This window comes from Astatotilapia calliptera, chromosome 12 (genome assembly GCF_900246225.1).
Source record: "Astatotilapia calliptera chromosome 12, fAstCal1.2, whole genome shotgun sequence".
Classification (NCBI taxonomy): domain Eukaryota; kingdom Metazoa; phylum Chordata; class Actinopteri; order Cichliformes; family Cichlidae; genus Astatotilapia; species Astatotilapia calliptera.
The window spans coordinates 17,942,738-17,970,032 of NC_039313.1; the positions used below are offsets into that span (position 1 = coordinate 17,942,738).

Consider the following 27,295-nt stretch of genomic DNA (forward strand, 5'->3'; position numbering starts at 1 on the left):
GATGTATGTGATAAAAAACAGTAGCCCTTTTTATTTGAAAATGCACACAAACGAAATGATGAGAACTCATGCTACACGCAGTTGCTTTCTAGTTTATCTCTGCTACATATTTCTCTTTTTTTTCCAACTAGAAAAACAAACAAACAAACAAAAAATCTAACACAGACATTTGGCCCGACTGAAGGGTTCAACAATACACCTTGGTAGAGTATCGTGAGCTTGTGCTCTCACATGCCGGTGAAAAACGACCACATTCACTCCACTCAGTTGCTCATTACAGCGTCAAAAAACCATGTATTACAAAAATTAAACACAGTATCACATTTTCACATCAGTGCAATTAAACCCTGAACCGTTGCCTCTACCAACAAAAGCATGCAACTCAATTAGTCTATGAATCAGTCGTGTATATACAATAGATCTGCTTGCTTTCAGTGCTGGCATATTCACATACCTCGGCCTAATGAAATGAAAAGAGTTGCTGTTAATTTCACGATATGACCAATTAGATAGTATTCACATATTGATATGCGTGTGTATTTCTGCTGGAGCGCAAGTGGATTACATTGACTGTGTGTAGCGAGGCATTTTTAATATAATAATGTGGCACATATAGTCAGTCTGGACATCCCCGTGTGTGTTTATTGCTCCTTTCTAATCCAGTGCTTCAACATCTGTCTGTTATCTTGCCGCGTCTGTCCTTTGCTTGCCTGAATGTCAACTATAAACCTGCCTCTCCCTCTCTCCATCTCTTTCTCTCTCTCTCTCACACACACACACACACACACACACACACACACACACACACACACACACACACACGCACTCCACACACAGGTTCTTGTTTCAGGCTCCGGAGCCTCCTGCTGGTTCCCCGTTCCCTGGATTTAATGTATTCATCAGAAACAGACACTGAGTGAGGGGAGGGAGCAGATTAAAGTCCTACAGTACACGATAAGGGACTGCAGCATTTTCTGCTGCAAGACAACCTTAAAACAGCCTTTCTGTGAACAAGCAGCTTTTACTGTCGGCCAAGATTCTAATAGAGGATGGGGCAGAGAACAAAAATGCAGGCTACTTCTCAGAATCTAAAATTAAACACCACCTAACCATATCTATCTATGTACTTTTTGAGATAACTGGCGCAGAAAATGAGCGCTCTCACTTTTTATCGTTTCCATCTTTTTGCCTGTCGGTCTCATGCACAAATCCCAATAAATCCAGTGATGTTAGATGTGAGCTTCTGCTTTTGACCTTACAGAGTGTGGCAAATTCAAAAGGAAGACTGGATGATATTGCTGCCTGTCCGCTTTGACTCTCACAAACACAGCTTCTGCCCTGTCAGGCCCAGCGACAGACCTTTCATATTGGGAAGCGCAGCCTGAAATGTTGACCTGTGATGTGAGAAACATATCTGTGCTATGCTTTTTGTATTGTTTGTCACCTGCTTTCTTTTTCCCATTTCCTTCCTTGTTTCTACACAGTTGACTAGGAAGTGGTTGGATGACCATGTGTGTAATTTGAGTGTCTTTTACAGCGCACGAATCTAATAAACCTCATTAAGAAAAATCAGCTCAGTAAAGCAGGAGGCCACGGGGTTATTTTTCCCAGCCATTTTGATAGAAAGTCCTTCTCTCTGCTGCCGCTCCACTCCTGAGTTGGCAGGGGTGGAGGGAGCTCTGAGGGTCACATGATGGTGCAGCGATTCCTCTGTAGCGCCCCCTGCAAACGAATGGAGGTGTGGTTCTGGCGCATCCCCCGTGCCACAGCAATCCCCAGCAGCTCCTTGAAGAGCAGGACTACGTGCCAGTTAAACTTGGCAGAGCACTCCACATAACCGCACTTCCATGTCTTCTTCACCAGAACCGACACGGCCCTGCGAGGCATGAAGCGCTGACGCTGCAGATCTCTCTTGTTACCCACCACCAGGATTGGCACCTCGCTGCTGCTACCTTCCCTGCAGGAGTATGAGAAAAGAAGGTTGTGTTATTTATTTTTATTTTTTTAAACCCAGCAAAGCCATCGTGTTGGTGTTTGTCACAGCTGTTGTCTCTGCATAGTTTTCCCTTCCTTCTGAGGTGTGTGGGGGTGGACTGGAGGATTAAAACTCACAGGCTCAAGGGGCCTCCCACCGCATGCTGCAGTGAGGGCTTTACAGCATTATTGAGTGGGAAAATGTACGGCAAGCCGGAGGGATGTGTTATAAAATTCTAACTCAGAAGCAAAATCAGAATACTACTATAAACTATTTAGGAAAAGCTGTAACAACCGATGTTGAACTCAGAACATCTAGAAAAGACAAGTGTATAAACTGTTTAAACAGCTGCCTTAACAACTTAGCTCTTTCTCTCAGAACGAATGATGGCTTATTTTGTATGACAAAGACTTTTGCATACTTTTGCATATTTGCACGTCTGCCTCGACAGATGGATAAAATGGCTCGCCGAAGAGAAGGCGATGCAGCCTGAGAGAGATGAGCGGTGCAATTTTCAAGCCCCGAGGCGAAGTTCTCAAAACTTGGGAGCTGAACAACCACACGGCAGCAATCATCTCACTTTTCTCCTTTTCACAGGTTGTGCTCACATAACAGCCTTAAAAATATCTCCTTGCATATCTGCTCGGGCTTGACTACTTGTGCACAATGAGGTGTACTGAATGTGGGAGGCGGTGTGCGTGCATCCCTTCATGAGAATGGGGGGGGGGGGGGGGTAGGAATGATGGAAGGACAACACTGTCACAAGCCTCACTGAACTGAAGGTAGGCTCCTCGCTAGTGGGAACCAGAATAATAAAAGATTTCTGAGGAACATTTCAACAATAGACTTTTTTTTTTCGACAGCTGACACACAGAGTAAAAAAAAACTCCTCCAAAACTCGATTATTAATGATTCCTCTTACAGTATCTGCCCCCTTCTCCTCCCCTTCCTTTCCTTTCCTTCTCCAGTCTGATGTTAGACTCTCCATGATTGCACATTTTCCCCCTATTGCCTATTCCTCTCACATTCACCATTTCTTCCATAGTTGCTGGGGATAATAGGTTTCTGTCTTAGATCATAAACATTCGTGGTTACACGTTCAGAGCTGCGAGAAAGTGGGCATCAACTGTGGAGAGGCAGTTTGGTGTTGTACAACATGGCAAACAAATGAAGCCACCCAATGCACCTTTCTATATGTAAATATATGCATGCAGCTGACGACTGGAGAGCGAGGGATTTCTGGCCCCATATGCAGCAGGGGTGCAAAGCAAATCCAGGAAGCATTTACTGTATGTTATCTGTGGGCCTTCTGTACACTAAATGTACGACTGTCCCAAGAATAGCCTTTAAATTACTAGTGTGGGTTTAGGCATCACACAAGAATCAAATGTCATCAGACAGTGAACTGTCATCATGACGAGCGCGCACGCTAAATTGAAAGATACCACCACAAGAAGCCTAAAAATCACTGTCACCATCATGTAATTGTACAGCTTTGTGACAGGCTGTGAAATTGTGTGCTGTCTTCAGACGGGTGACGGGATGATTTCATTACAAATCATCAGTGAAGGATAACAAGCTGTGTGTCAGCGGTTTAACAAAAAAAAGCAGGATTGTTGTATTACATTTAGTTAAAAATGAAATGCAAATCATTCAAACTTATATTCAAATGAAAACAGCACAAAAACAACACATGAATTGTTGAAATAATTTTTTTTATTGAATTTGATTTCAGCAACATATTTTTTAAAAGGTTGAGACATGTTTAATACTTTGTTGCCTCTATCTTTCTATGCAGCCATGTTGCCGTAATACAAGTGGAATTTGGTTTCGCACTCTTTAAGAAATAAACAAGGCCTTTCCTGAGAAACACCCCCTCTGGATGGCAGCACACGTTGCTCCAAAACGTGCATACGGAGCCTTCAAAGGTGTAAGTTACTTATGGCATGTGCACTAATGATCTTCTATACGATTACAGTATGGATGTTGGCTTTTTAAGCTGTGCACTGATAACAATCTGAATAGTCCAATCCTATGCATGACTCGACTACACTAGAATTTCTGTGAAAAACTAAACATCATTACTGCTTCCACTGGAAATAAGATGGTAAGAAACAGCCAGGTGCTGCTAGTCAAATGTAGCTGTTTGTTAAGACAATGTCACAGTCTTTCCAGGAGTGTATGTCCGACCAATTTCACTCCAAGGTCAGACTGTGCAATGCTCAGGGAAACCTTGACAAATTCTAGTTAGTACAACCGTCAAGTGTCACCTTGGGCTTGTTTTACCTTGCAATCAATGACTCAGTATTCAGTAGAAAAGTATTCTAGATGCCGTCTTCCAACAGCTAATTGGGAATTGGGCCATGCAACAGGACAACGATCCCAAGCAAAGCAGCAAATTTACAACAGAATGTCTGAAAAAGAACAGAAACAAAGTTCTGCAATGTTCCAGGCAAAGCGTAGACCTCAACCTGCTTGAACTGCTGTGGTGGACTCTTGACAGAGCTAATGCTAACAAACCTCAATGAACTGAAGCAAAGTTGTAAAGAAGAGTGGAGCTAAAGTAAAAAAAAAGTCAAAGTGAGAGCCTGCTGGGCTCTGTATAAAAATCCCACAGAAAACTATTACTTTACGTTATTGCTGCTAAAGGTGGCTCTACAAGCTAAAACTTTCTTTTCCACATTTTCACATGCTGGGCCTTTATTTTTTGGTATTTTGTACTTTGATGATAAAATCCCCCAAACGTGTTGTAATTTTTATGTTCTAAACATTATTCTTATGCATTTATTTGTTTTAAAAAAAAGGGTGGTAAACCCACCGTCCTCTTAATTCTCAGTTCTGAAAGGCTCAGCCTCTGTGGGATGCTCTTTTATGTTACTGACCTGTTGCTAATTAACCTAATTAGCTCTGAGATGTTCCAACAGCTTTTTTTTTTCAGCATTACGTAATATTTCTGGTCTTTTGTTGTCCCTGTCCTAGATTTTTTTTTTTTTTTAAATTAGAAAACAGTAATGCCTGTGAGTCTTGACAGCGTCATTGTGGTTCAGTTTTCAATTAAATATAGGGTTTAAAGCACGGGTGTCAAACACAAGGCCCAGGACGAAGAATTTCCAATGGAAAAAAATACCCCCCTCCTCCCCCCCCAATAGATAAATGCTTAATTTACAGGAAAATCTCTGTTTTGTAAATTACCAAAAGCTTAATATTTTAAAATAACACAAAACTTTAATATTTTAAAATAAAAAAAATCGAAGGAGTGTCTGGTAAATTAACTACCACTAAACATTTTTCTGTAATTTCATATATTTATCATGTAGTTTCACTGGTCTGGCCCACTTAAGATCAAAGCAGGCTGTATGTATGTGATGCATGATGTCCAATGAGTTTGACAGTCCTGGTTTGAAGCTTTTGGACGGTATGTTGAACATCTGCGTTGTCAGCAGAGAGTGTTTGTGACCATACCTGTTCTCTACTATCTGCTGTCGGATCATTTTGACGTATTCAAAGCTCTCCACGCAGCAGATGTCATACACCAGGATGTATGCGTTGGCATTACGAACACCTCTGCAGCGCAAATCCAGCCATTCCTGAAAGGACAGATATGTAGAGAAACACATAAATATGCAAACATATGAGTACGTCCAAGACCCGTTTTAGTCAAGCTTAAGAACTGACATGGTCTCTTGGGTATGCTGACGTATTAGATGGAAGACTTTGCAGATGTGTAAGGTTCCCAGGTAGTGTGTCCTAATGGCTTTGTCAAAGTCTGACATTTCCTCAAATGCCACAATGAGGTTATTTGTGGTTCTGAGTGAAATGGCTCATCGGCTCATGAATACGTTCTTGTGAAATTGGGTGCGGACATTAATTTCCCCTTCAGGACAAACTGATGACTTTGCCACCAGCGTCATCATCAAAGAGAAATTTCAATCCAATACTTTGATTCATGACAGATTAAAAGACTAACGATAATCCCATCAGCCTCGGTTCATTTTTTTCCCCTCTTTATGTAACAGAACTTTGCTCTGTCACAGTTTGCTTCCCTTTGCAGTTACAAAGTGCAGTGTATGAATTCCTCGAGTAGACATGGTTCTGGGAATCTTACAGCTTTGAACAAAGTCATAAAACACGATGACCCCGCAGTAAAACACTGCACGCTGTTCAAGGACAAAGACGGAGGCTGGGGGAAAGAAAACGCACAACCTTCTGTCAGGAGAGGAAAAAAGGGAACGCGGTGCTCTGATGTGGCAAAAAAGCAACATTTTGTTCATGCTAATGGTTTTCAAAGCATAATTCAAAATGTAATCAAAGCACACAGTGCACGTGGGTCTATTTGCACCTTACTGAGGGCCATTCGTTTTAATAGAAACGTGAGGAATGTTAAGATTCAGTATTGAGGAAGGGTACAAGAGGTGATCGAAGAATAACCACACTGGTCCGGCCGGGTGAAGTCAAACGAAGATTTTAATGAATACACGCGTGGGAAGAAAACTCTGTACGCAGACAGGAAGTAGTCTTCAACTTAATCAAAGCATGAACAGATATTTTATAGCATCAGGGTTTATTTACTGACGCCCCTTCATACGTCACATACATTTTATACATAGATCAGATCAATATCATGACTTTTCACCTAGAAAATCATCTTCTATTTTCATGGCGTGGTACTTTCCGTTCTTATCTTAAAATGAATTGTTCCTCTTTCTTGCTGAGACAACAAGGACGGTTCCTCTAAATAAATCTAATTTAAAGTGTGTGTGTGTGTGTGTGTTGACCTCACATGCTCTTTGTGTCACCTCTTACACTACTGACCTTTTACCAGACCAGAAGCTCACTGAGACTATGTGTATGTCTTCTACTAAATAAATGTTTTAATCAAGAACCTCTACTAAAACCTTAATATAAAATGATAAAGCTATCTGTTACATTGTTAAAGCCTCGTCTTAGCCTGCGGCTCAAAATAACTTCCTGTCAGCCTGCAACTCAGTCTTTCTGAAAGAGACACTGTTTAAACCTTGGAGTGCAATATCCATGCTGCAAATTATATTATTAATGCAATAACAATTATTTAACAATAGCAGTAAAATAATTTCCCTCCTCGACACTCCCCCTTTTGACCTCTGAAAACCAGAGGTCACAATACATTGTGTCCTCACGCAGACCCTTCTCTGGTGGTCTCGAACCTCGAGATCTCCAGGATCCTTGCCCCTCCTGTGGTCGCCGAGATCAGTCTTCTGCAAAGGAAACAAAACACCTTTTCTTGCATCTCCCTAACTTATCCTATCTGGGACTCTTTAATTAAAAGCCTGATCCTAATTATCTTTTTAACTTATTGACTTGTATTTATGTATACTCTTCAACGTTACTCATCACTTTAAAATCCTTTTAAGCGCTGGTTTCACGTCCAGTTGCTCGCTCTATTTTCCCTTATCTGATCATCAACATCCTATGCACAAGTTGTCGCTGCTGCAAGTTAATCTACTCCAAAAGAAAACAACCACTTCAATCAATTAAGTTTAAGCATATAAGCAATTACTCCTGTATACATTTCATCATAGCTAAATGCTGCCTTGAAACAACTCCTATGTGTTAACACTAACTTCATTTTAAAACCTCACATTTCCTATGTTATCACCTGTTTTGGTATAACCTTTTTATTTCATTTTGCTCCTTTTAATGTAACAATACCTTCTAATTCTAATGTATCAGACTTAACCAAAACATATGCTTTCCTTCCTCTTTGGTCCTTCTTTAAGTTCAGTTAAAAGCTAAATGAATTTAAGGCCTTTTGCCTGGAATCAATACTGTCATGTGTGTTTCTTAACTCTGTGTCTGTAAGCGTGTGCAATCCTTCATGAACTCATATTATCCTCACAGTAGATTGGCTAATCATAGCGCTAGCCAAAGGCTCATGACCCTCCAGAGACAAATTTGAGCCACAACTCCTTTAAAAGCACAAAATGCAATATGTATAAAATAGTTATAACTGCACCTGAAATACAAAGTTAACATCATCATAAACATCTTATGGTCATCAAAGCAATGGGCAGGGCTGCGACCCAATTTAGCCCTGTCTGCGCACAAATTTTAGCCAATTTGTTTTCCAAATTTAGGTTCATCCTCTCTACCTCTTGCAAATCTTTATTCTTGAAGTGAGTACCATTGTCTGATCTAATTCTCCTGGGAAACCCATGCCTTGGAATGTAATGATTAAGCACTTAATCACGCTTTTCGCGTCTTCACATTTGGTCGCCCATGCTTCGGGCCATCCAGTCAAAACATCCACACACACCAACAAATACCTCACCCCACCTGGGCCTGTATCAATCATGTCGGTATAATCAATCACGACCTCTTCTCCTGGCCTTCCTGGCATGAGAAACTTACCAGCTTCAGGTTTTACTGCTGGCTTTGGGTTGTGTGCCCCACAAATTAGGCACGTTCTGGCCTTTTCCAGTATCATCCTTCTCAAATCAGGATGCCACCATCGGCACAAATTTCTCTCCATCTGTTTCACTCCCACGTGACCAAGCCCGTGAGCCTCATTCACCTTTTGTTCCGCCATTTTTGGCCGTTAAAGCGGGACGCCCATCTGGCCCCTTCCACAAACCGCCATCTTGCCAGGCTCCTTTGTTTTCCCACACCCCCTTTTCCTCTGGGGATGTCTCCTCCTGAGCCTGTCTAACTTCTTCCATGCTGTTAGTGCTAACCTCCTCTTCTGGGGTTACCTGCACCAGTTGTCTCTGTCCTTTGTAGCCCGCTGCTTCCTTTGCGGCTTCGTCAGCTTTCTGATTTCCTCTTGCCACCATACTGTCTGCTTGTGAGTGGCCTTTGCATTTTATAATACTTACCTCGTCTGGGTCCTCCAGGGCCTTTTTGTGACAGATGGGTGCATTAGTGGCCGTTCTGAACCCGGCTCTCTTCCACTGAGCCAGTTCCACATGAGCTGCTCCAAACGCATATGCTGAGTCAGTGTAGATGTTCACTCTCATGTTTTTAGCCAACCTCAGGGCTCGAGTTAGGGCTATCACTTCAGCTCTCTGGGCCGACTGTTGTCCCTCGATTTTTCCTTCAACCTGGGCTTTCTTAATACAGTCATGTGGTTCTCCTGACCCCATTAGGTCTGCCATATTTATTCCTTCATGTGTGAATATCAGATTTGGCGCCTCTAAAATTTTGCTGAACCTTTGTTGCGTCAGTGGAGTCATTGTGAATGCCTGTGAGTTCACATAGGCCACTACACTGTGTGTAGTAAGCACTTTCAGTGGGTGTTCCCTCACTATATGTGCTGTTTTCTAAATTATCTTTGCTACTCCTGCTGCGTGTTGTGTGCATGTGGGATGCCTTACTTCTGTTGAATTTAATCTTATGCTGACATACATAAGTACATCCCTACCTCCCCCTTTTTTCTGAAACAACACACCATTCACAACTCCCTTTGTTTCTGAAACATCAAGATAAAATGCCTCATCATAGTTAGGTGTGGCCAGATCTGTGGCTCTTGACAAATCCTATTTTAGTGAAATGAACGCTGTCTCTGTGTCCGGCGTCCAAGGCAATTCAGCCTTCAGATTTCGAACACCAACTTTCTTGATCAAGTCCCTTAAAGGGGCCGTTTTACCCGCATAGTTCGGAATGAACTGCCTGCTGTAACCTGTCAAGCCAAGAAAGGAAAGCAACTCCTTCACAGTTCTTGGTTTTGGATGTGTCAGAATTTGGTCTCTGTGTGTGTTCATTAACCCCACTGATCTGTGTACGATCACCCGGCCCAGGAATGTTACCTCTGGCCGGACCAACTGCAGTTTTTCTTTGCTCACTTCGAAGCCACACTCCGCCAATCTGTTCAACACCACGAGCGATGCTGCCGTACAGGCCGCTGCTGACGGGGCTGCAATAAGAAGATCATCAACATACTGTATTAATTTACAGCCCCCTGGCAGTTGACATGGGGACAATGCCTCTTTCAACACCTGATTAAAAATTCCTGGTGAGAGTGCAAAGCCTTGTGGTAGGCGTGTGTACCTAAATTTGCGGCCTCTGTATGTGAATGAGAAAATGTCTCTGAGTGACTCGTGCAGTGGGAGACAAAAGAATGCATTCGCTAGGTCAATACATGTGAACCACTTTTGGTCTTCAGTTTTGTGCTTCTATTATGGTCTGTTAAATGGTATGTCATACTTCAGCCGGAACAGGACAGGCGAACAGCTAGCTAGACCCACATCTGTGGGCCCTGCGGACCACAAAGTACCAGGCAATTTTGAGAGCTCAGCTACTGCATCAGGATGATCCATTCTTTCCCTGCCATGTATTCTGGAGATTTCTTTATGTTCTAAGATCACTGCATCGTTGGACAAACAAGTTATGCGATATATTTTACATTTTGGTGCATACCAGACATTTGGAATTTGGGTGCCTTGCCAGCATGCGTTGTCCAGCGCCCGCTTGACCATTGGTCCCAGATCTCTTGGCCCATGACCCTCGTGGACCGCCAATGTAATGTTAGGGGCTGAATCCTCTCCCACATTGTACCAAGGCAGTTGTTCATCAGTAAATTTCACAGCCGCGGCCACACCTTCTGGTCCAACATAAATGTTATGTGTTTGCACATTCCACGTCTGTCCCTCAAGATCAGACTGGAACTGTTCCCAATAGATATCGTTATCTTCCCTATCATAAAAGAGTGTAACGTGGAAAGGATCTCGCGGTGGGGAATAGACGGCCAGGCTCATTATCCAGGGTTTCCACAGCTGATAATGTCTCAGAATACCTTCTTCCACTAGCCTCCCCCAGTAGATTTTGGCAGTGGGTTGTTCAGAGTTCTGGACTAGATATTGAGTCTTTGAAGGTGATCCCAGTTTCACAAGCAGGTCCCTGCCCATGAGATTTTCCAGGCACCTGTGAGGACACCACATATTGGTGCTTCAAAGTCTGTTTTCCCAGCTGTGTCAATGCTGGATCATCATCATTGACAGCATAGGTTCTGCCGTCCCCACGCTGTACAGTTTCTCCGGGCTCCATCAGTATTGCTCCCCCTCCCAGCCCCAGTCGGCTACTGGGTACTGGGGGCTGGTGCTGCATTCGGGTTTGGAGCCTGATGTGCTCCCCTGTAAGCAACTCTTTGTCTTGGGCCTCCTCGTGCCTGGGGTTGATAGCCTCGCCCCTGATAGTTCTGCGGCGGTTCAGGGCAATCTCGGGCCCAGTGTCCTTCTGCTCCACATCTCAGACACGCAGTCCAAGACACTCTGCCAGGATTCCCCGGATTCCGAGCCCTTTGTCCTCCCCTCACGGATCCACCACGCCCTCTCTGCGGTCCACCGGTCCCCCAATTCCCTACGGGTTGACGCTGCCTTGGTGCATTGGCGGGCCAACGGTCATCAGGGTAGAGACCCGGATCCTGATCTGGCCAGTCAGGCACAGGATCGGGCTGAGGCCTTGCCACCATTATAGTCTTATTTAGTTCTTTCGGTTCTTTTTTCTTCGCATTATATTTTTCGCGAGCCTCACCCAGCTGCAGCCTAAGCAGCTGCGCCTGTGCTTCATCTAACTCTTTCTTTTGTTTGTTCGTCAAATCCTGTTCCTGCTGAAGTCTGTGGGTCACATGTCTCTCCCACTGCACCGAGTCTGCAACGGCAAAATCTGGGTTCTTTTCCAAGTCAACTGCAACCTGATTGGGCAGCCCTGCCAGCACTGCCGAACGAAACCACGCTCTACTTTCACCCTCCTTCCCCGGATGTATTCCTGTTTCTAACAACCATTGTTCCTTTGCTTTAGCTAAACACTCTCTGGGTTTCTTTTTGGGATCCCAAATAATTTTTGGAATGGCTCCAAAGTTAGGAGTTGGGTCCTTCTCCCGAACTGCATCTGCTAAGTCACTCTGCACCTCATGATATTTCAGGTCATTTGCATATCTGGTTGTTTGAGCTATCTGCTCTACATCTGCTAACCCACCACCCAGCATACAACGTCCGGCCAAAGTGCGAAAGTCGCCCAGCGCTAATTCTTCTCCTTCCCAATGTTCTCCCTTGGTTATTGGTGGAAGTTGTTTAACCAATGCTTCCAAATCTCTCACCTTATAGGCGCGATAAACTGGTTCGTTCTTTGGACCTGCTATTAGAGGCAGACTTAAACCAGGGTCAGGAGCTCCTTGTTCAAAACTCACTCTTCTACTCTTCCTCAACTTTCCTTTCCCCTTTGAGCTCTTAAATATGGGCTGTCTCTGTGCTTGGTCTCTCTTCACACTTTTTTTCCTCAAAATTAGGCTTGTACTTGGTTGGGGTTCAGCTCCTCCATCTTCGTCCTCCTCATCGTCTTCTTCTGATGACGTCGCACGGTCTTCATTCTCCTCTTCTGGCCCTCCCTGCATTACTCTCTGTTTTATAACCTCCAATGCCGTTAATGCCTCTATGGACGCACGTAGGGCCTCATGCATTTGTCCATACACTTCTCCTTCAGTTTTTAACACCAAGCTCAGAGGTATTTTATCACCCAGCCCTTTCTGTTGGGATATAATAGGTTTACTTACCTCAACCTCCATCGCTTGGCACTCTTTCTCTGCTGATTTTGATACTCCAGGGGAAGCCAAGCGAACAGCTTTCTTAAGCTGTTCGAGCTGATCCTTCAGAGGTTTGCATCCCCTTTTCCTACTAGGTGTCGCACCCGATCTGTCAGCCATTCTCTGAAACACAGACTTACCTCTTCCAATGGCGTTGGTCGACTCCACCTTCTTGGTCTAGGTCACCCAGACACGCTTAACTTTCAGTTTCAGTCTTCGTCTCGCTGTTCTCGCAACCACTGGCTCCTCTTCCCCTGCTCGGTGATACACAAAGTTTAACCCAGCCCTTTAGACGCTGTCCTCGCGTTCTCAAGCGTTGACACTCAATCAAAATTATTCGCCCTCAAAGTGTTAATATATGACACCAGCAACCCTTATGCGCAACGCGCTCACCTCCGTATACTTACCTCTCCAATAGTTCCTCGGATTAGTATTTTTTCATTTATTTTAAACCCATTAACGGCGCTGCGCGTCCCTTATATACTTTACAGCAACACACCCTCAAGCATCCCGTACTAATAAGTCTAAAACCAAGAAATCACCTTTATGACATTATGTCAAAGCTTTCTCCATGTTGCACAGCCTGCCACAGGTCTAACAAAAAATCGCTGCCCGAGAAGGCTCCCACATATCAAGGTGGTCGTTTTCACAAACTTCCAGCAGACCCTCAAATAAACAAAAACAACGACCCAGGCAGGCTTCCAGTTCAGCCTCCTCAATTTCTATGCACACTGAAAACTCATGGGGAGATTCTTCTGTCTCCCCGTGTCCTACACAATTCACCTCCAAATGATCCCCTACAATTGAAATTTCAGTGTGGAATGATGCAGAGATTAACATTTCCTTATTTATTCACTATATGTAACCTGAATTTTCTCTGTCTTATCAAATAACAAAGGTTATCTTTACAATTTGTTATTGAACTACTAATTAAGTTGCTTTTTATGGTGTCAGTGATAAACTGCCCCTAAAAAGTCCACTTTATTGCGTGCTCATTGAGTTACTCCTATCAAAACTATTTAACAAGTTCAATTTACACATACTCATTAATCTGTCACGCTTATTAGTGGCTCATGGTTGCTTAAAGCCTATGTCTGACTTGACCACAGAGTTAGAGCATCATTCAATCCTCTCAGGATGACCACTCCACTTACTCTGCATCCAGTCAGCTCATGAATTAACAACCCTTGCAGACTGTAACCCTTTTATTTTTTGTTTATGCCTTCAAATCCACCTTAAATCTTCTTTACCTAAACGTTGGTTTTAAACACAAACAATTCTTATATTCTATTTTGAAACGCTGTCACCATCCATATATTTACAATGTTGTTATTTACTAAGCCAGCATTTTAACTGCAGACATTTATCCACATTTGCAAACAATAGTTATAGAGCTGAATGACACACAAAACCGAAAGCATAGTCCTCTCATGCGCTCTGCATCAGCTGCCTCATTTGCATGCACACACACTCTTCATCTAAGAATAGCAGCAGGCAGTCAGTGCATTGCTGACTCGACCCACAGAGATCTTTTTTAATACAGAGACGTCTTATATTTACAACTGCACAGATTTTAAACCTTTTAACACCTACCGAATTTCGAAAAATTTAAGTTAACGGTCTAACCGATAGAAGTCCAACTTTTTTGTAATCAATTAACCAGTATCTGTCCAACAGTTTCTGGCCTCATCTCTAAAGTCCCTAACTCAATTTAAAAGTGTCCAACACCCAAGGTCCAACCTTTGCTGCCCAAAAAAGCGCAGATACCGTTCCAAACGGTAAGGAGATTCTAACTCCTAGTTATTCTGGAGTGCCCCAAGCTCCACAGTGACCAACTGACTATCCCTCTTCGAGGACAATGCATAAGCGTCCTTTGCATTGGCAAGCGTTACCTCTGAGCACTGCGCTTCCTACCAGTCCAACTGGCGTTCTTGAGTAATTTATAATACTTTGGAACAACAATAAAACACCCAACAAAGTGTAAGACTGAAGCAGGTCCAACCTTATAACCAAAAAATAACCAAATTCCCTAACCTACTAAAATCATTTCCAGCAGTCCAACTGCTTCCCGCGGTCCAACCGCATTAAATCCTTTCCAGCAGTCCAACTGCTTTAAATCCTCAGTACTGTCATGACATTCTCATCAAAATCAAAACAGACATCCACCAGTAACTTCAGTGAGTAGACTTAAATTTTATCATGTCCAATTTGGCACACTTTGGAAATAATTCAACAGGTAGTGCCTTACCTTTTGGATAAGCCGGCTTATGCCCACTCACTTAGACCACTGGAATTCACGTCTGCCCGTCAGACCACCCAAGACCCCGGATTTCTCCGTCCAAACCTCCAACTCTCCTTCCCCAATAACCGGACGAAGCCCCCAAATGTTAAGATTCAGTATTGAGGAAGGGTACAAGAGGTGATCGAAGAATAACCACACTGGTCCGGCCGGGTGAAGTCAAACGAAGATTTTAATGAATACACGCGTGGGAAGAAAACTCTGTACGCAGACAGGAAGTAGTCTTCAACTTAATCAAAGCATGAACAGATATTTTATAGCATCAGGGTTTATTTACTGACGCCCCTTCATACGTCACATACATTTTATACATAGATCAGATCAATATCATGACTTTTCACCTAGAAAATCATCTTCTATTTTCATGGCGTGGTACTTTCCGTTCTTATCTTAAAATGAATTGTTCCTCTTTCTTGCTGAGACAACAAGGACGGTTCCTCTAAATAAATCTAATTTAAAGTGTGTGTGTGTGTGTGTGTTGACCTCACATGCTCTTTGTGTCACCTCTTACACTACTGACCTTTTACCAGACCAGAAGCTCACTGAGACTATGTGTATGTCTTCTACTAAATAAATGTTTTAATCAAGAACCTCTACTAAAACCTTAATATAAAATGATAAAGCTATCTGTTACATTGTTAAAGCCTCGTCTTAGCCTGCGGCTCAAAATAACTTCCTGTCAGCCTGCAACTCAGTCTTTCTGAAAGAGACACTGTTTAAACCTTGGAGTGCAATATCCATGCTGCAAATTATATTATTAATGCAATAACAATTATTTAACAATAGCAGTAAAATAATTTCCCTCCTCGACAGGAACCATCCTTCTATCCAAATGTGTATCACTGGGCTCACCACTGCCGACCTGCTGCCTGTAACAGCATGAAATTAATGTATAAACATTTGATCTGATAAAAGAGGGAGAGGCAAATAGAGGAAGTTCAGGGGCTGGGGGAAAAAGATATACTGAGGGAAGGAAATGAGAACACAAACGCAGGCCTGGGAGAATGTTGAAAAGATGAAAAAGGCAACAGCGGATCAAGGGATGAGCAGACATAACCTCTGGTGTTCCCACACACTGCTAATGAAGGGCCTAGACTCTGTGAGACCGCCTCAGTTCAGTTCAGTGAAACATAATTCAATCCAATTTAATATAATTTAACAGACAAACATTGGAAATTAACTTTGCAATAAACAGGGTTGTTCTTATTAGATGCAGACTGCTGTAATGCACAAACGGCATTGCACTTTAGACAACGGTGTGATGAGGATCTTTCAAATGTAGTCTAACATCTGGGGAAATACAGTTTAGTACCTGGGGATGAGAATGACTAATAATGACTATGAAGCTGGAACTAGAAACTGCTTAGTTTGGCTTAACATGAATGCTGGAAGCGTGGAAAGCTGGGCTCTGTATAAAAACCCAAATCTGTTTTCTGCCACATTTGGAGCTCACCGGTCAACACATTACATTCAGGTTTATTATATTCCTTTAAATGAAATGAAAAGCGGCACAGGTTGTGATCTTAAAAGGGGCTTGTGTGGCCCAAGACCTCTTTTCTTGTGATCACTTTGAAGTTTCTGGTGTTGTGCCAAAAGATGGTCACCCACATTTAAGCTGTTGTAAATGACTTGTCGGCCTATAATCTGTGAAGCACATGTCAAACCAATGTCATCAAATCATTCTGAGCCACAAATAACCTTCCTGTCACAAGGTAGAAAGTGAGTTTTATATATCCTTTATTTATCCAGCTAAAAAGTGTCATTGATGTTAAAAATATATAACTTTTAAAGAGTGATATGAAGTTGGTAAAATAATGTCATAAAGATAATTTTATATATAATCCTTTAATAAATTCTGTTGACTAAAGTCTATTTACCAATATAAGCAAAGATATACATTTGGGAAAATGAATATAAACATCAGAAATCAGTTTTGGCACATTCACCAGCAAAGATTTTCAGGAAGTTGGACTTGTCTCATGCTTGGAAAGTACCGGCATATTTCCCAAAGCTCAAAAGTGTCATCAGGTAGTGCAATGATATCAGCTTCCGGCTATTTGGATTATTGGTGTCATCTTTGAACAACAACTGAATTTTAAAACTCTAAGCTCATCCAACCTTGTTTCCTTCACCTCAGAAATGTGGCAAAAGTCAAACCTTTACGGATGATCTGATATCGTCGTGTTGGTGTCGTTGCAAGTGACCAATCACATTGTTGTGACGTTATTCTTTGGCGCGCCAAGCCATTCGTGCATTTATGAAATTCCAATGTTGCAAGGACAATATCAATTCTGCTTAGCGTTTATTAAAGGGTTAGGGTCAGGGTCTGGGTCCGTTGATCGGCGGACAGAGGCGGTTTCTCGCAGCTTAAGTACAGTTTTTTGTTTTACGGCGTTTTTTCCTGAAGTCGCAAAGGTATGACGCCACAACATTCTGATTGGTCACTTGCAATGTTGATCCTGGAACAACATTTACTTTGTTGATCTGGGAACAACACCAACACGACGATATCAGATCGTGCAACCTTTACTGTCATTCAGTCCTCTGGATCTTTTACTACACAGTTTACTTTTCTAACCCACTTTTCACTCTTCACTGCATCTGACCTGCTCTGACCTCTGGCATCGACAAGAGATTTTCACCCAGAGACCTGCAGCTTATTGGGTAGTTTCTCTTTTTTGACCATTCTCTGTAAACCCCAGAGATCCCAGTAGATCAGCATTTTCTGAGATACTCAGACTACCCTGACAGCAACAACCATGCCACATTCAAAGTCACTTCAATCACCTTTCTTCCCCATCCGACGCTCGGTTTGAACATGTTTTCATGCATAGACACACTTCCATGTGATTGGCCGATAGAGATTTGAGAGCGCTTGAAAAGGTATACCTAATGAAATGGCCAGTGAGTTTATATTATGTTGTTAAGATCACTGATTTAACCTTGGAACATTTCCACAGACTCAGTGTAGATTTACTTCACACAGTGGCTGCTGTTCGATTTGCTCCTCCTGAGCTCTTTTTTAAAACAGTTTTTTTAAATCCCTGTGAACACATTTTTAAAAGAATTTACATACAAATCAATTTCCCCATGTGATCACTGCCTCTCCTGAAGCTGTTTATTATGTTATGCTTCAATGATTTTCAGTGAAATTCCGTTCTGATGTATTTGATGCTTTTTGACTGACGCACCTGAACCTCGGGGCTCTGATGATGATTTGGCTGCTTTGGAGCCGTGCTTGTTGTGCCCATATTGCTTTGAAAGCTCACATATCAAAGTGCTGATTGTCAGGCCCCATTTTAATTTGCATGCTTTTAATTAGCATGCAATCTAATGTGACCCCGTAGTGGAGCAGTGCAATGTTGATGGATTTGCTACAGTATTTTGTACAGCGTTAAGTCATTTGTTCCATGTGGTGTTTACTCTACACTTTTTCCAGCACTTACACAGCTTGTGTAACCTAAAATAGAAACGTGAATAGAAAAAAAATTAATTACACTGCTGTCAAGGTTTGGGGGGGGGGGATTTGCATCCAAATTAAACATGCTGTACAGCTAATCTGTACAATGAAGATGAACTGATAATTTGTGACAGGTGAGGCTGAGGGAACAGGCGAGGATCAGCCTAACTTGTAATGATAAAACGCAGTGAGGGACGCTTTGCCTCTATTCATTTTGGAGGGGGTGTTTGTGTCAAGGAGCAGAAACAGCCTCACAGATCAGCAGGAAGATAATGAAGCCAATCAGGCGCAGAGATGGCAATAAGATCACTGCCATCAAAAGTAAAAAGCGTAAGTGGGACGATGTGTTGTGAAAACTGGTGTAAAGTGCAGTTTTCTCTGGTCTTTCACAGTGTTTTCAGCAAGAGTGGGTTTTTTTTCTTTATGATTTCTAATTTCTTCCATCAATTCATTTTCTTACTGGAGTCTATCCTAAAGTGTCCAGTACAGCTCCAGTGCAAGATTTGTTGTGTTTCCCGAACAAACCAGAGATGTTCGCTGTCATCACAGCTCATGATAACTGAGGCAGCTGACGACGCAAGGCGAGCACGGTGGCTTGTGGTTGCAGCCTCACATCCCGCGGGGCTAAAAATAGCAGCTTGTGTTTTCATCTCGTATCTCTTTGTCGTCCAAGTCCTGTTTTTAAATGTGGAGGAGGAGCCGGCACAGAAGCAGCAATACTACTTCTCCAAACCCCAAACACGAGGCCCAGGCCAAAACAGAGCAGTAAAGAAAAGGCAGCGCACTGATACGCGGTAACCAAATGAATGCAAACGGCATGTGTGGGCATGTTTATTTGTGTGTGCTCGCCGGGATGTGAGAATGTGCTTGCGGGAGCGTGACTGTGAAGTGTGGTGCCACTGTCTGTGTCCTCCAGTCGGTCGCCTTACCACAGCGTGGAAAAAGAGCAGCTCGTCCTTTGCTCCTCAAGACCCAAACAGAGCGTGTTTCCCTGACAACTGCAGGGCCGTGGTCAGTTTTCAGCAGGCTATGGCAAAGCCGCCATGACTCCGATATTAGTGGAGGCAGCTTGAACGTAATGAGTGGTTGCGATGGATCAATACTCCATCCAGTGCAGGAGGGCGGCCGGTGTAACCTGGCTGGGGCCAATGCTGAGCTATTACAGATATGTCAAACACAGGTCACGCTGGTTGAGTTGGAATTAAAATCCATTACATCCCTTAGGGATGGAAGTCCCCTTTTCAAAGTAATGACCTGGACCAGCAAAACCATTTATTGCCCTTTGTTGTAAGTCTCCAGTGTTCAGGTGACAAGGAGACTCTGGCTGATGCTGGCGAGGGGTCAAAAATGGATATTCTCAAGAATTAGACTGGATTGGGAAACTGAGAGATATGTAACGTTGCTCTATGTCTTTCTTGTCCTTACAGATATCCTTGCAGATATCCTTGCATGCTGCCAGAGAGTTAGATGAGAAGATTGCCTACTTTGTTAAATACTAATAAGATAAAGCCAGGAGCTGGAAGCTTAACATCAAGACCAATTGCTGGGTCTGACCCGAGGCACAACCTCCATGGCTGAAAAATGAAACCAGTTGAAGTGCACCTTGAAGTGCAGTTACTCGAAGGCCCACTGAGGCGGCCTCGAGAAGCAAGTTAATCTGCTTAGACTCACAATTTAAAGGCCTAACTGTACAATGGAAATATGAATACAATTTTAAATAAAATGGTTTACAGTCTTAGTAGCTGATGTTTCACATCCTTTGGGGTGACTGTGTCTCAGGAGGTGGAGCAGGTTATCTACTAATCAAGAGGTCAGTGGTTGGATTTCCTCACGCATCGGAGAGCAACTCAGCTCCAGCTACTTGCCCAATGATTCTTAGGCATGCAGCCAGGTATGGAGTCACCAACCTTTCCAAATCTTCCAGAGCTACAAACACCACCACCCCTAGTGTGAATGTTTAACTAGCTCTCATTGCACTTGCATGAATGAGGCTTGTAGTAAGAAAGCGCTTTGAGCGAAAAAGTGCTACATTAGTACAGGTTCATAATAAGTGCACCAGAGGTGATTTTTAATATAACTCACCAACTGTGTTGTTATTACCACTTGAACTTTGCATTTTTAAGGGAATAGTTGAATGAGAGGGGGAAACGCCAACTGGTTGTTAGCTAGCTGTCTAGCATGCTAGGCTACTTCTAATTCAAATCACTGATCTAGAACAAATAACATGGCTTGCGAGTACTTAACAATTAATTAAATCTAACTGTACTAAGAGCCCATTCAAGGAATCTTTGCTTCAGCTTTGTTGAGTGAAATGTCAGAATTTTATTCAGATTTGACTTGGCAGTAATTAGCACTGAGGATGAGGGTGTGTTTTGCTGATCATGCTTGTTAGAGTCATCTCTACAAGGCTTGTCTGGTCCATATTTTGTTGGGCACAGTTTTACACTACTGTACACAACCATAATGGATTTAATTTTATTCTTATATAAGTGCAAATACAAGGGTTGCCAGCTTGTTTAATTCTTTGCAGCCTGAAGTCTGGAACCCATAGACATCAGGTAATGCTGTCTTTCTTTGCTTGAGATGCAGGGCCTTTTTTACAGCTGCCTTTGGCTGCTGCTTGTGTGTGAGTATCTCTGCTCTGAGTTTTGTATTTAATACCTGAAAAGCTGCACTATTGAGATCAGGCGAAGACTTGCCATTCAAGGATATCTCATTTCTTTGCTTTGACAAACTCTCGGTTGCTTTTACAGTTTGCTTTGGGTCATTTTCCGTTTGTGCTGTGAAACTCTGCCCGATGGGTTTTGTAGCATCTGTCTGAATCTGAGCAGAGAGTGTAGCCCCGTACACTTCACAGTCAATCCTGCAGCTTCACTCAGCAATCACATCACCAACAAAGTGTCCTGGTTCCCCTGCCAGGTATATGTTTCTACGTGGTATTCTTTGGATCATGACCTTTTCTCTAATGCTCAATACTTTTGTCTTCTATTAGTAAGTAAAGTTACATTTTATTTATATAGCACCTTTTCAGATTAAATCACAAAGTGCTTCACAGAGGCTCAAAATATACATCATCCAATGTCAACCAAAACCAATTTTAAAAAGATAAGTCTTTAACTGCTTCTTAAAAGAAATGACTGAGTCCACAGATCTCAAACTCAATGGCAGAGAGTTCCAGAGTCTGGGAGCCACAGATACAAACGCTCTGTCACCTTTAGTTTTTAACCTTGTATGCTGGACAGCCAGCAGGCCTTGGTCACAAGACCTCAAGACCTTTTTTCTTCTATTATGTTAGTACAGGTTAATCTTGGTTTCATCTTTTATCATCTAGATGTTTTCTGTCAAACTCTAATCCGGCCTTCCTGTTCCTCAGTGTAACTGTGTGAACCTTATTGTAAATTCTCTGTATTTCCATTCATGAAGGTGTTTCTTGATTGTAGTCCTCGATAACAATACTCCTACCTCCTTAAGAGTATCCTTAATTTTGTTAGGTGCTATAAAGTTGTTTCTTTAGCCATGGAAATAATTCTGCAATCATCCTCTGTGTTTTTTCTGAGCATTTATTCTTTTTTTAACGGCATAAAAGATTGCTGATTTAACCGATCCTGGCATTTTGCTCTCTCTCTGAGAGGATAATTTTGCTGTTTCAGTGACAATGTCTTTCACTTGCACCGACATCTATTTGAGACTCATATTTAAAATTTCGGTGAAAAGCTACGAAATACAAATTCAACACTTCAGATATTCTATCTGCTTCATTTATTATGAAATAACAAGTGAACGTGCCCCACCCAGCCATGAAACCGCTCGTCAATCAAATGTAGAACTAACTGTGAGCCACTGAAAATGAGGGACTGTGTATAAACCGTAACTGCTGAACTGTTAATGCAACATTTTTGTTAAACCCTTTGAATTAAGGCTAAAAGTCTGCACTTCTATCACCTCTGGATGTTTCATTTAAAATCAACTGTGAAGGTGTGCACAGGGAAAACTACAAAAACTGTGCCTTTGCAGATAGTATAATGATATTTGTGTATATATCAGCAAAAACAGATTAAATGCAATTCAAAATGAATGATCCACTATGATTATTATACATTTGTGCTCAGTTTCACTTCCAGATCCTGTCAGCACTTAACGCTTCACCGATATGTGCACTTCACAGACGCACACATCTTTCTTGCTGCATCTGCAAGCGTGAAATACGATAGTTTCCTCGCTGTTATATATGAAAGTATTGACAGAGATAGCTGAGAAAAATGCCCAAAGAGAGCAGGAGACGGAGCATTTTGTGTGGGAGGAAGTCATGGAGATACATTATGGCAAGAACAAAAAGGGAAAAGAAGAGAAAGTGAAAAGAAAAGAACAAGAAAAAATCATGCTGAATCTTCCGTCACGCTTAAATCCATCTGTCATCACATCGTATTGACACACCAGGACAGATGCTCTCTCAATGCAATACTCTCAGAAACAGACACACACGCCACAAAGCAAACAAATCATTACACCAACCCAGCTTCATGGGAAAAATGATACAAATCTTGCCTCTTTCCAGCATTAAAAAAAGATTTTTTAATGTCTCTGTATGTTGTTGAAATGAGGTCACAAGTCGCCTGCTAGAACGCCACTGCTGTTCTTATAAAATAATCTGAACTGATGAGAAATTGCCGGGCTACATCAGCGCGGAGGCGTACTGACTCACTCTATTCTGCAGCTTATTCATCACAAATTTTAATAGGACAATATAAAACCTCATTTGGTCACCCCGGCTTCAACGGTGTCCATTAAACTTTCTAATTGACCAAAACAAATTCCCGCTCTCTCCCTCCCCTCTCTCCTTTCTTCCTCTCTTATTCCCCGACTGTATTCTAACAGTGAAGTGTGCTTTTATTTAATTTGCTGTCTTCAGCAAGTAAAATTCAATCAGGATTCTTTGTGCTGGCTCAACTCACCCCTCATTACATCCAACTGCCCCTGATCCACGTTACATTTCTGTGGTCGCAGGGTTAAACGCAGATGAGGGCAGTGACTCGAAAATGCCCCGTGTCTCTCGCTGTGAATAGAGGATGAAGCACCAGAGGAAGCAAGAACGAGCGAGACAAAGCACAGCGGGCCTTCCAGGTGTTGTTCCTTAGCAAATGAGTAACCGTAAATCTGTCAGATGGAAATGTTGTGGCAACACTCAGCTAATGGATTTCTCTGCTGGTATACCTTCGACAAAGAGCCTGCACCACCACTCTGACATTAGCATGAAATATTTAACGAAAGACAATCAAATGAGGAGGAAACCCCTCAAATGTGACTCAACCTTTGAGACACTTGAACTCATCAGATGCACCTCGTCCCCTGTTCCTGCAGCTGCTCCTGCTTATTGCTTAATGGGAGTTCAAAGCACTTTAGCTGGAAAAAAGGAAACTCAGTGCCTTCCCAGCAGGAATCTGTAGCGTAAGCAGTCTGCAGAACTCTTAACACCTTCCAATAAAATGTTAAATCTAGTAGGGAAGCTTTGTATAACTCCGACAAGATGATTGCTCTGCCCTGTCAGATGTTTTCTGACAGGGCAGAAAACATCCGCCGCAGCTTTGTGAGCGCACAGAAAACCAGCACTTTGGGAGGTCTCTCTTTCTCGTTGTGCTTTTGTTGTCTCCTGCTTGGCTTGATCTCATTTTCTCAGTGGCACTTTCGCCGGCGGTAGATAACCACAGCTGTTCTTGGGAGGCCTATCTGTGACACCGACAGGGAGGGAAGGAGAGAAACAGTCAGCAGCAGCAAATCAATGGCTTTGCTGTGGTGACCTTGGAGATTTCGGTCTGTCCAATGAGGTCACAGTGGACAAGAGTCAAACACGTGCCTCGCGTCAGCAGAGACTTGCAGTGGGATGCGCCGTTTCAAGCACCGCACACATGCATACGAAGAGAGGGACGCATTATATTCAGCAACTTAATGGGCTGGGAAAAATGACAAAGAGGACTTTAACAAGGGGATCATTTGTCTCGAGGGATAGAGTCACATTTTTAAGGCGATATTAAAGCAGTTCTCACATGCTCATGTGTAGATTGGAAGGATTTCAGCTGCTGTAACAGATCCTACTCTCCACATTTGGCCACTAAGAGGGAAGGGAAAGCGGAGAGCTGATGTCTTTCCAATAAAGAGAGGATTTAATGCGATTTCACTCTAAGTGTCAAGGGCCAAAATACGCACTTCTTATTCCATGTAAAAAAATAACTAAAACAATGCTTAATATGTCTGATTCACACAAGGTAAGCGGAATAATAACACAAAGAGGATTTAAAAGATTATCCCCTAGACTGATTCAGACAGTTGAAGAAGCAGGTGAAGCAGCTCTCCCACATCCTTGGTTCTGGTTTTTTGTTCTTATTTTTTACTGGCTGTGTTTTTGAAAACAGAGGTTCAGAAGTCTGTGGTGCTTTGAAGCCTCTGTGGGTCTCCTCCTTGGTTGTGACTGTTTAACAAAGGATCTGTAAGGCGGGAGGGTGAAAAAAGTTAGAGGATCTAATAATGCTTTCAGTATGGCCACGAGGACTGTTTCAAGCACCTCCAATTCTTGTCAAGAAATAAAGAAAGCCAAAAATCTGCTCCAAAAAAGTGACTGCAAAGCCGCAGCATTCACAGTGCTTTTTCATCTTGCTATGATCCTGCGACCAGATGTGCCTCCATCTAATGAGGGGTGGCATCTGACCTGTGGTCAGGAATAAAAGGGCAGTCTGCTCTATTTTTAAAAAGGGAGTTTTAACCAGGTGCTGTGGCCATGCCTGAAGCACAATGCTGCAGAATCAACACAAATATCAGCAGCAGCACTGCTGTTTCTTAGAAGTGTGTAGAAGACATGTTATGATTAACACATAACAATATGCAAGTTTGCATATTGCAAGTTTGCATATTGTCTTCATAAACGGGCTGAAAGACAGAGACAAAGAGAGTTTAAAAACGCCAAAGTGAAGCTCTTAGGCTTTAAGTCAGCCAGGTCTCCATAGCAACTAGTAGACTAGGGACATCTGATACTGAAAGAGAAATAAATAAAATTGGTGTTTTTGCCTTTGAGGGATGTTAGCGGCTGTGAACAGACGGGCACTTGTAAGATTAAGCAGTGATTAAATAAATGAGAAGCGGGTTCAATCAGAGAATGGACCCCTTCCTCTCTAAGCTTGTCTAAATCCTCCTCTGATAAAGTTCCCGAGACAGAGACGTGATACCTGACTGGAGCTTGATGGAAAAGAGGAGATCGGCGGGACGTCCAAAATCTTCAGCTCGTACATGTTCCCGTTCAGTATGACGGAGGGTCTGTACACATATCTGGTCCTGGTCGGCGTGTACACCTCCGAGAAGTCGTTATAGATGAACTGGCGGATTATAGAAGTTTTCCCCACTCCGGGAGCACCGATCACTGCGATACTCAGCGTCTCCACCATTCCTGGAGCCCGAGTTCAGCACCATGGACAGCGGCGACAACAACGGCAGATGTGGTAGTCCAGAAACACAGCTGGCCGCCGCTTTTTAAAAAATAAATCTTTATTTTGTCTTTTTTCTTTTCTTTTTTTTTCTTGCTGTTTCTCTGGTGGAATTCAACCCACCCGCCGCCGCTGCCCCTTTAACCAGCACCCACTAAATCACCTTAACTGGCTTCAGCTGCGTTCAATAGAAGAGTCGGTGGGAGAATAGAGCACCCACCCGTCGAGCAGAGCGGGGAAACTTTTATCTCCAAGACACGCAGATAGTCAAAAATACAGCTCAGCCACCAATAGATGGGCTCTTCGCCGCCTCTGTGAGCCAACGCAAGGAGAGAAACTCTTGGTTTTCAGGGGACACCCCAGGCAACCTCGTCCCCGGAGAGGAAGCATAAAAGTCCGCCCTTGCCGCCTCCACATGGACATAATCCTGCCAAGGCTGGGCTCCGATGACCTTGTCCAAACGCACAGCTCTCAGTGTCTTCGTTGATTATCTCCTCCGCACCTCTCACTCATCCCCAGCGATGCACCACCGCGCTCCTCCATCACAATGAGGACGGGCGCGCAGCCGCTCGTCTCATAAGCTTTCCACGTGTTCCCGCATAATACGCGATCCCCATAATCTTCTGGTTTTCGATAACACAACGATCGATTTAAGACAGGAGAGGCAACTCGCACAGAAAACAGCGGCGCGTATTCTGTAAAGGCATCTGGAGTCTTAAGGAGCGCTGCGTGTCTGCCGTTGGAAAGACAGGAGCTCTCCACCTCCTCCCCTCTCTCCCCCCCTCATCATCATTTGCAATATCCACTGCCCCGCTCGTCCAATAGGATCACGTAGTGCACAAGGCGTGCGAAAGCTTTGAGCTCCCATACGCCGCAAACAAATAGCTGTGGAAGAGGCCACACACTATACATCATCTCCGCGCCAGGGTCACGGAGAGGCGGCGCAGGACTGAACATCATACCTGTGAGGTGACTTATGACCGGACAGGGTCCCGGGGCACGCGAGGGGGGGTGTGTTCGAATCAATCACGGCTGACAGCGGAGCACCACAGACAAAGCTGAGCAATAAACGCAATTCAGTTTATGGTTCCTCAGAATAACTGAGATGAGCTCCAGAGAAGTGTGAGACTGTTCTGTGAAAGGTTTGCATGCTTTATGTCTGTGAAGGTTCTCACTCATCCAGGTCATCGTAGTCTAAGGAGCTTGGAAAGAAAAGCGTCTGGACTTCTTTGAGTTGCTTGAAGATGTTTCACCTCTGCACCTCAAGTTTGCATGTTTTAGTTCACACCTCTGCAGATTAGTTCTTATTATTAACAAGTACAGCGTTTTAGATCCAGTTTTCCAAACCTAATGTTGGTGGGTTTTTTTTTTTTTTACTTACACATGTCTGAATGCAAATCAGTTGGAGCAAAATTTCTAGGGTTTTACTGGTGAAATGTGTAAAGGTACTAATAAGACAGACATATGGAAAATAGGCGAAGGCTCTTGAGGAAATGGGAGTAGTTAAAAAGAAATATCAAAAGTTAAAAGAACAGAAGCT

At 43.1% G+C, this 27,295-nt stretch overlaps 2 protein-coding genes across 2 annotated transcripts; both read right to left on the reverse strand.

Annotated features, from left to right (window-relative positions):
- Positions 1–783: 783 nt before the first annotated feature.
- Positions 784–26,774, reverse strand: rasl10a (RAS-like, family 10, member A). The gene is made up of 3 exons (XM_026187260.1): positions 25,501–26,774; positions 5,438–5,562; positions 784–1,957 (listed from the first exon to the last, which is right to left on the reverse strand). The coding sequence occupies exons 1-3, from the start codon at positions 25,714–25,716 to the stop codon at positions 1,687–1,689; spliced, it is 612 nt and encodes a 203-aa protein (XP_026043045.1). The 5' UTR covers positions 25,717–26,774; the 3' UTR covers positions 784–1,686.
- LOC113033457 (uncharacterized) lies at positions 9,663–13,775 on the reverse strand. The gene is made up of 2 exons (XM_026187259.1): positions 13,311–13,775; positions 9,663–13,069 (listed from the first exon to the last, which is right to left on the reverse strand). The coding sequence occupies exon 2, from the start codon at positions 12,645–12,647 to the stop codon at positions 11,025–11,027; it is 1,623 nt and encodes a 540-aa protein (XP_026043044.1). The 5' UTR covers positions 12,648–13,069; positions 13,311–13,775; the 3' UTR covers positions 9,663–11,024.
- Positions 26,775–27,295: the final 521 nt, after the last annotated feature.

What these genes read in the sequence shown, in the direction of transcription:
- LOC113033457 (XM_026187259.1), bottom strand. Translation starts at nt 12,647, where the DNA reads ATGGCTGACAGATCGGGTGCGACACCTAGTAGGAAAAGGGGATGCAAA.
- rasl10a (XM_026187260.1), bottom strand. Translation starts at nt 25,716, where the DNA reads ATGGTGGAGACGCTGAGTATCGCAGTGATCGGTGCTCCCGGAGTGGGG. An exon ending in TTCCATCAAGCTCCAGTCAG is followed by an intron (nt 5,563 to 25,500) that starts GTATCACGTCTC and finishes CTGTCCTTTCAG; the next exon opens with GAATGGCTGGATTTGCGCTG. An exon ending in CAGCAGATAGTAGAGAACAG is followed by an intron (nt 1,958 to 5,437) that starts GTATGGTCACAA and finishes ATACTCCTGCAG; the next exon opens with GGAAGGTAGCAGCAGCGAGG.